General features: G+C 29.5%; 1 protein-coding gene across 1 annotated transcript; it reads right to left on the reverse strand.

The window, feature by feature from the left end:
* Window positions 1-1254: 1254 nt before the first annotated feature.
* Window positions 1255-6415, reverse strand: LOC110662341 (uncharacterized). The gene is made up of 5 exons (XM_021821289.2): window positions 5953-6415; window positions 2214-2510; window positions 1912-2130; window positions 1688-1816; window positions 1255-1604 (listed from the first exon to the last, which is right to left on the reverse strand). The coding sequence occupies exons 1-5, from the start codon at window positions 6214-6216 to the stop codon at window positions 1398-1400; spliced, it is 1116 nt and encodes a 371-aa protein (XP_021676981.2). The 5' UTR covers window positions 6217-6415; the 3' UTR covers window positions 1255-1397.
* Window positions 6416-10471: the final 4056 nt, after the last annotated feature.

Below are 10471 nucleotides of genomic sequence, written 5' to 3' on the forward strand. Positions count from 1 at the left end.
TATTTTTTATTTTCTAAAAAAATGTAATACTTAAAAAAAATTCTTTGGAATTAAATAGGCTTGAAATGGCAGTATTGTTATCGGTATCCCAACATTTAAATAAAGGGTTAATTATAAAAAAATCCTGAAATTCAATAATTTTTGTAATTAAATTCTGTAATTTGTATAATTGTCAATTAAACCTTTACATTTGATTGATATTTCAAATTGACTTGATCGTAAATAAACTGTTAATATACTTAACGAGAATTCCATGTCAACTGCCATATCATCACTAAAGAAACTACATCAGAAATCCCAAATTAGAATTAATTACCAACAAAATCATGAAATTTATCAATTTTTACAATTAAATATAAAATTTACATAATTGTCAATTAAACTCTTACGTTTAATTGATGTCTCAAATTGATCAGGCTGTTAATAAACCGTTAGTATGTGATACTTAGAAGGTAATTATAATAGCTTTTATTTTAACTATTTTAGTTGGAAGTTGTATTTTATAAATTTGTTGATAGTTGATATTAATGGACAATTGATTCAGGGAAATTACTATTTTTTCTTCAAGTGGTTTGATTCACATCGCAATGACCTGGAGAAGGAGCTACTAACACATTTACTTCAGCAAAAAATTAAAATGCTCTCAAGGAGAAAGTTACAGAGTTAGAGGAAATTAACAATAAAATCGCTGAGAAATAAATACAGCTCAATAAATAGTATGATTAAAATGATAAAGAACAAAATTGAAACGTTGACAAAGACAAAAAGTTGAACAAAATTTGACTTTTAATTTCTTGTTTGTTGAAGTATACTAATGATTTATTAACGGATTAATTTGAAACATCAATCAAACGTGAGAGTTTAATTGATAATTATGTAAACTTTAGAGTTTAATTACAAAAATTAATAAATTTCATAATTTTTTTGTAATGAACCCTAATTTGAGGTTTCTGATGTGGCTTATACAGTGATTATATGACAATTAACCTGAAACTCTCATTAAGTACACTAATGATTTTTTTTATGATCGAGTCAATTTAAGACATCAATTAAACATAAGAATTTAATTGATAATTATATAAATTTTAAAATTCAATTTCAAAAGTTGTCAAAGAGTTTTTTTTTTTTACTATTAACCCTTAAATAAATTAAAAAATCTGATCAATAATGATTAACTGATTAGCATGGGCAATTAGTACATCTAGACAAAAGAAAATACAGCACGAAGAAAAGGTCAACTCGACTCACCATATATAACCAAGTTATTCTATATTCGCACAATCAAGTTAATTGCACATAATCACGACCATGCGTAGCTTTCCACCTTCTTTATATGCTAACAAATAATCATTCCTCTTTCATATTATGATCACTATATATATATATATATATATATGCTAGTAATATGGCTGCAGAAGCGTAGAAGAGGAAGCAAGAGGCTCGTGCACAACAGAATTTGAAGAAACTGAGATGGGGTTGCCCTCTATTTGCAACATAATACTTCCTAGGATTTCAGTCAATAACATCTTGAACTCGTCTTCTTTAACCAGCTTCCCATCTTCTGCATCCATCATCTTAAGCCCTTCATCTACAACCTTGTCTATCTGCAACAATTAATTAAGCTCAAATTAAGCAATTAACGTGCATGTCTACGTAATTAATTAAATTGTAATTGTCGTTTTAGTACCTCATCAACAACACCAATTGGAGGTAGACCAGCTGATGGAGCCACTGAATCCAGTGCCACCCGTAAATACTCCTTAGCCATTTTCCCGTTTCGATCTTTCGGCACATCTTCTAATGCTGTGTTCAAAGTCTGCAATATTTTGCAGAAAATATTTTAAGAAGCAAGCAGTTCATACAAGGTAAAATTCAATCAAACATGCATGAATGAAAAAAATAATAATTAACCTTGTCTAATTCAAACTTGTTGGTTAGTAGTCTCTTAATGCTACTCCCATCAAAGGTATTTTCACAGTGAGCAACAATAACAGGCTGTTCTTTTAGACGCTGAGCTACACGTTCTGCTATTTTCTTGAATTCCACCAAGAATGTTTCTTGAGAGATGGGCTTATCATGGTCTTGTCCAGTGCAAGATTCCAGGGCTGGTTCCACAATGTTGCTCATCACCTGCACCAAAAACAAGCCACATCAAGAAAAATTCTCTCTTCTTTTGCAAAAACTTGAGCTTTTCCAAGGAGCAAAAATAGTACCCAGGAATCTGAAGAAGGGGGCATTCCTTGATCAACTGTAAGCTTTTCCAAGGCTTTAACAATGAAATCATGGAGTGATCCATCAGGTGATTCTAGCTGTGAAAATATGGAGATCATTTCTGCTTCATAACTTGGTCCATTAATGAACTCTGAGAGGTCTTCACCATCCATGCGGAGTATGATTATAGGGTCTCGCTTCAAGCCAGCAGCCATGCCTAGTAAAATATCTGACAGAACCTCTTTAAATTCAGGCTTGCTCACTTTCTCTTGCTTGCCATGAGGGAATTCATTAAGAACCTATTACATATAAGCTTGTAGGGTTCAGCTCCTTGTATATCTCAAAGATATAACAATATATGACAGGAACTGTAAAGAAGAAGACAGAAAAAAGATGGAAACAACTTGATTAAATGTTTCATTTCAGAATATAAACAAACGTCTGAAATATCCATATGGTAGCTTACATTAGCATGCTTTAAGGAGCTAGGACATGCGTCTGGAATCTGGGTTTATGATGATATATCTCCTATAATCAATGCATCTTCTCATATCATTAGTTTGACCAATTCACTATAACTTAGAATCTTACATCAAGAAATTAATTCCTAACTTAGCTGTTTTGTTCGCTTAGAAAGCAAGAGAAACATGCAGAACCTAGGGCCAGGCCTTGGTTCTATGTTATACCCTTTAGTTTTAGGTATGAGATGGTTTTACTGCTCCCACATTCGTCCCGCTGCACCACCTAATAATTAGCCCTATTTTAGAGCTTAAAGCTTCGTTTATCTCGGAGAAAATAATTTGCATCTAAAAAATATTTTATAAGAAAAATATATTTTTAAAAAATATTTTTTATAAATATATTTTTCATTATTTCGTTATAATATTAAATTAATTATATGTGTTTATATCACACACGTATGAGTATTTTCATATTTTAATAAGATTATCAAAATTTATAAAATAATTTAAACTCTCATTTTATCCGAATTTTTCATTAATCTATTTTTTTTAATGTCTCAAATACTAAAAATATAAAAAAATATTTTCCAAATAGAGCCTAAATGTGAGATATATATAAACACACTATGTCACATCATTCTATTCATAATAATCTCTATTTATCAATGAATTTTAATTAATTAGGAAAAATATATCATGCAAGAAAAAAAATAATTATTTTGTATTATTATTAGGGCTATTATAAAAAAAATCACATTTTTAAATATTGTAATAATATAAAATTAATTTTGATATTTTTTAATTATAAAAAATTCAAAATAAAACATATTTTCTAAAATGACTTTTTTAGCCGTACTTAAAATAATACAATTTTTAAAAATTTTTTATTGAAAATTTCAATAAAAAAATTAAATTGACAAAAATAACAAATCATACTATCAATCAAGCAAGTAGCAGCGCTTTTTCAAGAAATAAAAACATGGATCCGCACAAATGAGCCCATCACCATTTATTTCCAACTATTAATAATTCTCAAATTAACTTACCATTATTGATAAAGCAAGCTCATTTATTAGATAAAATGTTATGTGTCATATTCTCATGAAATCGGGGAAAAATTATTGGGTTTATATTATACAAAAAATTAAAAAAATATATATGAATTTAGACCGTTTTCAAATAATTATTTTTAATAAATTAATGTTATGTAGTTAAATATGCTTAAAAAAAAGAATTCAAACATTTTAATTTCATTTATTATTACTGATTTAGCTATTAAGATAGAGGTCCTGTTTGACAACAGATTTTAATGTTGTGTTTAGTATTTTAATATTAGTTAAAATGCTATTTCTCTTATTTATATTATTTAGTGATATACTGTTTACATTAGTATTTAGAAGTTGAAAGAATAGTTTATGAAAAGTTATCACTTCTAACGTTTAGAGTTTTTTTTATAGGCATAAAAATTTTATTATAAAGAATAAAGAAATAAACAAGATTAGGACCTTAATAAAAAAAAACTCAAAAAACATAAATAAAAAAAGAATAGGGCAGCGACATACAGAGAATTAGAAACACAGGCTATTACAGTCAATAAGATGATATCATTATTTTTACATTTAACAGTTAATTCAAGAACTATTTTCATCGAATACTTTTACTTTAAATCATTATATAAACGACTAACTACTAACGGTTAATATCCAACAGCTAAGAGCTATTAAAATAATTAATAACTATTAGAATAACTAATAACTACTAAAACAACTAATATTACCGAATAAGGGCAAAAAAAAAAAAAATATTGAAATAGCTTCACATGAGTAGTCATTTACTGCTTTAGAGTATTTGAAGTTTTCTTACTAGCCATCTTAATCACATGGCATTGATATGTCAAAATGAAAACTATAAAATTCTAATTAAAAATAATTTAAACTATAAAATAACTTTTTTTTATTCTTTTCTATATTATATATACATATAAAAATAATAATGTATCCCTCCATTATCAGATGAAATATAACTACTAAATTCACGGTAAATCTCATCTGATTATAAAGAAAATGATGCATTTTATAATTAATCTACCTAAATCACAAGTTTTATCACAAATGAACCATGGCCGGTGATAAATGAGAAGACTGTTATTCCAAGGATGCAACTAGAAATTCATCCTCGAGATGGTTAAAAATAAATATTAAAAAGAAGATAGATGAAATCCTGATGAGTATTAAGACAAAAAATAATATAATAAATATGCATTAGAAAAAAAAAAAGCATGAGCGACAGATTAACAAATTCATCACTATTGTATTGCTGATAATAAAAATTAGGGACGGATTCATCACTGAAGCTTATTAGCGATGAAATTTTCAATAATGACCTAATCTGTTACCAATTTAAAAATTTAACTTTCAAGGATAGATTTTAATTCGTCGCTGATAACCTCATCAATAAAATATCAATGATAAACTAGTAAAGTATCAACAATAAATTAGCGACAAATTTATCACTAATCCATCGCTATACGCTAATTAATATTATTTGCAATGAAATTTTAATGCACTATAAAATTCATCTCTAGTATTTATGTTTTGAATGAAATTTATATAAGATTAAAATAAAGACATAAAAATATTAGAGATAAATAATATTATTTAAAAAAATAAAAATACTGACATGTTCAAAAAAAATTTAGAATATTATTATTATATGTACAATTAATAACTGATTTTAATGATTTATATATATATACACATATCTTGCATATATATTCAATTATGAAAATTTAATATTGAACGTACAGTTTCCACAGAACAATCTTTCCTTCTCAAGCGGGGATAGAAAGAGAGATAGAAACGAAAAGTCAAGTAGGAAGAAAAATAAAAGGCCAGATAATGAAAAGTGAAGTCCCACAACACCAACCAGTGTTGAATACTGTGGAAGGATGATTCTCGAGCTGCCTGGATATGGAGATTTTTTTGATCATTTGTTTCCCAAACAGGCCCAATAGGACAAATGTAATAAATTTTCTACAGCAACTTAGGACTCGTGGCCTTTAATTAGATATGGAAATGACAAAATCTATTATTTTTATAGTTTCGTATTATATTTTATTTTATGTAATTTAATTATCAAAAACAGCATTATACATTTATTTGTATATATTATGTTGATCTATTTTCCAAATTTTCACCCATAAATTTAAGTTTTAAAATTGAATGATTCTTTCACGTAACCCAAAATCCAAATAAAGGAAAATAATTGAAGAGAGACAAACCTCAGAATAGATAAGATCAGAATCAGGAGAAGAACCCTGAGAAGGCAAGCCAAGGGCAGCACTAATATCAGCAACAGCAGGCTGAAGTTCCTTGACAGAGAGGTGACCGTCTCTATCTCTATCCAGCTCCTGGAACTTATGATCCACGAAACTGCTAAACACCTCCTCGTTCTCAACCAACTCAATTATATCTGAACCATCTAGAACCTGTTCATTTTCTCCACTTTTCTTTACCTTTTCTGTGCTTCTGCTGCTCTCCTCCATTAATCCTCTTGACTTTTTGTATCAATCTCTTGTTTTTCTTGTGAGTTTCAGCGACTCACGTGACTCACACGAGGTAAAGTTAAATGCTGTGGATGCGTCTACCTTTGCTGCTTTCTCTGCTTCTTGGGTTTAGTTGTGCCTAATACGGCCTTTAAATATGAGAGAGAGTGTCGGGGAGGAGATGGAAGAAGATGGATTTGTCCGCTTTTCTTTATTTGAAGGAAGAGCACGCAGGTATTTGCCACGGCAAATTTTATATATTTTTTAATTTAATACTTCAATATGTTTTTTATTATTATTTGATAATATAACATGAGTTTTGTTTGACAATATTATTAAAATATTATTTAATTTCATATAATTATATATTTTTTTATTTATAAATATCTCTTTAAGTTTGTAATTATTAAACCTGAATTCTCTTCTTAAAAACATAGGCTTATAAAATTGAAATTCATTAAAATTTTTTAAAAATAGACTTGGATTATTAGCACTCGATATTCCAACATTGAAAATCCTTAAAACCAACAACCAAAATTTCCATCCTCTTAATCAATAAGGGATCATATGAAAATATTCATTTTTAATTTGTCAATACAAATTAAAATTTAATAATTATGTTAAAATTTAATAGCATTGAATAAAATTAAACATTAAAATAAATAAAAACATGAAAATTTTTTATCCACATCAATGCCTTTATTTTTTATTTTATTTGTCAACTAGCATATTCCATCCACTTCAAACCACACTAAAATTAAAGAAAGAAATTGCGTCCAAAGTTTTCCAATCTCCATTTTCAAATAAAATAGAAGAATGATAAAAACAATTTTTAACGCCCATTACAGAATAATCTAATTAAATAAGCATATAAAGTGAGAAAATTTTAAATTTAAATCTCTCAATTTAATTTTTTTTTAATTATTTATTTTTATAGTAAAGGAGACCGAGAGTAATTTTCCATGATTACTGTTTGTGACAGAAAGCAGGCGCCAAACGGTCCCTTAAAGGACGAGGACCACAAATCGTTTTTGTGGCTAGGGCTCGTGGGGCGGTTAGAGAGCGCCTCCAAAATGGAAATGTAGATAACGCTGACACAACAAATGGTCTCACGTTCTTAGCTTGCCTTTTTTTGTCGGTCTCTACCCACATGACTAGTAGAGTCGTCCGGCCAATCTGCTCCGGCTGTGAACGTTCATCCATCAATTTCTTCCTACTTCCTTTCTCAATTCTCACTGTCACATCGCTCGATCTTTTTTTCCCACCCTCTCCTCTCAATTTCCCTATTTCGCTCCAGGTTTTGAAGACAACTTTATTTCTTCTCGGCTTCTCGACTCTTCTTTCACTGTCATATCTTCGCAGTTCATGAAACAATATCAACCATGTTAGGAAAATTTAAAAGTATAATTGAACTTTGGCCGGGAATGGCAATGGATTGATTTTTTTATAGGTACTTAATTTAATTGAATTCTAATAAGGCAAATTTGGATATTATATAATCGAGTTTATGATGGGTCGGATTTGAAAAATAATATCCATAATGGGTTCAGATCAGATTTGGGTTTTACATTTTGGGTATCCCTTACTCAAATTCATATCCGTGATGTGTTCGGATCAGAATCGGGTTTTACATGTTGTGACTGGTTCGGATCATATTCGGGTTTTACATGTTGGATATCCATTACTAAAACTCATATCCGTGACAAGTTTAGATCGGGTTCGAGTTTTACATATTGGGTAGCTATTATCCGAACTCTTTTATATAAATATTTAATTAAATATAAAATATATATTTTTTTATAATAATATTTGTAAATTTTTATATATTTTATTTTATATAAAATGAAATTTAGATATTTTATAAAATTTTTAAATTTTTAAAATATAAATTATTAATCAAAATAATTTTTTATGCAAAATATTAATTAAAATATATAAAATTAAACGGATTCAGACTTTTATCGAGTAATAATAATTGCGTTTGGAATAAGTTTGAGTAGTTGAGAATAAATTTTAATCGAATTTTGGACGGGTTTGGGCTTTGATTACATTAATCGGGTTTAAATTTAAGTAAAGTAATTTTCGCAGGTATCCTACTCGTTGCCATCTCTATTTGTGAATGGGATTATCCCTTATCATTTCTGGGTAGAAAGAAGAATAAGGCATTAATAGCTTTGAGAAATTTCCATAAAATGTTTGAGATTTGTAATCTCCTTGTATTATTATTATTATTTTTAAAGCAAGCAATCCCTTTTATTTCTTGTTTTGGTTTTGAGAATTGATATATTGAGATAGAAGAGGGGAAAGTTGATTTTATATAGACCCACTTGCTCTTATGACATGATTGAGTTGATTTTCCTTGAAATCAAACCATCAAATCAAGCAAACTCAAATTAATTTAGTTTGATTCAATTAAATTAATTTTATATTTTAAAAAAAAGTTTTATCTTTTCAATTTTATTAAATTGGATAACTGTTATTCACCTTTAATTTCTAATTTGACATAATTTAAAGGATTAAAATTACTTAAATTTTTCTTATTTTCAATAAAAAAAATAATTTTAATCCAAATTAGATCAATTGATTCAAATCCAATTTAATTAAAACTCTGTTTGGTTTAATTTTGTAATACTCTGAATTTTTAAATAATTATTTTATATGTAGCATGTGAGTTTTAACTAGTTTGAGGGTTCAGAATGGGCCAAATGATGTTGTTGAGATGTGAATCGAAGACTTGTGATTTTAGAAGTTTGATTTGAGCTACTTTACAAGTTGGGTAGGTCCTAGGTATGGGAGAAATTTTGTCAAATTTTTAGCAAAATCTAGGCTATTTTTGACTCTTTCAAAGTTTTATTTTAAGTAAATATTGATCAGTTTGTAATGTAATTGTTTAGGTGAGCCGGGTTAGCCTTCCTCCTCCACCCAGCCACCGTAGTGACTTGTGAAGTACTGTGAGTAAATATTGATTTTACTTATAATTTCAATATTATTTTATATTCAAAGCATATTCATGCATCACTTATAGATATATGTACATAGTTATTGGCTAGGTATGCCTTGTATTGCATTTGTATTTGATGACATTGCTATGGTTGATGCTTTAAGGCAATCTGGAGCCGCGTGTGTGAGTTGGTGTGCATGTGGTGTGTATATGGATATGGGTAGGACGAGTAGTCATGGCTGAAACTTGACTCGCTGAGACCCAATCCTTATTATGGATAAGTTGGTATAGACACGACTCGAGTTAGTCTCGCTGGCCTCTGTATTTGGATATTAAGAGAGAAAGTCCAGTTTTGAGTTGCTCTCGCTGGCAGAGATTGGAACTAAGAGAGCTGTATAGGGGATCAGCTCCCATATATATATATATGTGTGTGTGTGTGTGTGTGTGTGTGTGTGTGTGTGAGTATGGATTTGATACACGAGTTTGTGAGTGCTCCAGATTGCCTTTGGTGTGATTATGACTTGACTTGTTTGAATTGTGTGAAGATGTTGCATTTCATTCTTAGGGATGCACAAGACTTAGATAGTTATAAAAATTGTATGTAAAATCAATATCTTACTCTATGAGTCGAACGCTCACTCCTATTCACTTTTTTTTTCAGGCTATAGGAGGGCTTTTCTTTGACTTACCTACTTTCTTCCTTGCAGGTCTACTAGTCACTGTATCTATATTTATGTTATGTTATTGATTTAAACTCTAGAACTCTGCATGTCCTAGAAATATTTTATTAATTTGAGACTGTAAAAGATTATTAATTGAAGTTGTAAACTTTATATTATGCATGTATGATTGAATGGGATGGACATATATTTTGGATGAGGGAGCTGAGCTCCCATTTGATTAAACTGATTGATTGTAGGTTGTGAGGGTGAGCTAAACTCCTCTTATATATATATATATATATATATATGTGTGTGTGTGTGTGTGTGTGTGTGTGTGTGTGTGTGTGTGTGTGTGTGTGTGTGATCACAGGTCTGGCGAGCTAAAAACCTCTCCGTTGGATAGTCCAATTTATAGCTGGACTTTGTCCGGTTGATTTCTTAAAAATGGGCTTGGATATAGGCTTTAAGGTTGGGCTAGAGAATAGTTAAGCTTACTATGGGCTTTAAGGGCCCTATACTGATCCAAGCTCTAGTGCCGGTCCAGCCCAGAATTTGGGTCGTGACAAAATTGATATAAGAGCTTAAGCTTTAGATCCATGGAAAAGTGTGTACCTAGAGTTGTCATATGCAGAGTATAGGATCCTATTTCGTT

Source organism: Hevea brasiliensis, chromosome 1 (genome assembly GCF_030052815.1).
Source record: "Hevea brasiliensis isolate MT/VB/25A 57/8 chromosome 1, ASM3005281v1, whole genome shotgun sequence".
NCBI lineage: Eukaryota > Viridiplantae > Streptophyta > Magnoliopsida > Malpighiales > Euphorbiaceae > Hevea > Hevea brasiliensis.

Coding starts and splice junctions, on each gene's coding strand:
- LOC110662341 (XM_021821289.2), bottom strand. CDS start 6,216: ATGGAGGAGAGCAGCAGAAGCACAGAAAAGGTAAAGAAAAGTGGAGAA. Junction 2,511..5,952: donor CTGATCTTATCTATTCTGAG/GTTTGTCTCTCT, acceptor TATATGTAATAG/GTTCTTAATGAATTCCCTCA. Junction 1,817..1,911: donor ACAAGTTTGAATTAGACAAG/GTTAATTATTAT, acceptor AAAATATTGCAG/ACTTTGAACACAGCATTAGA.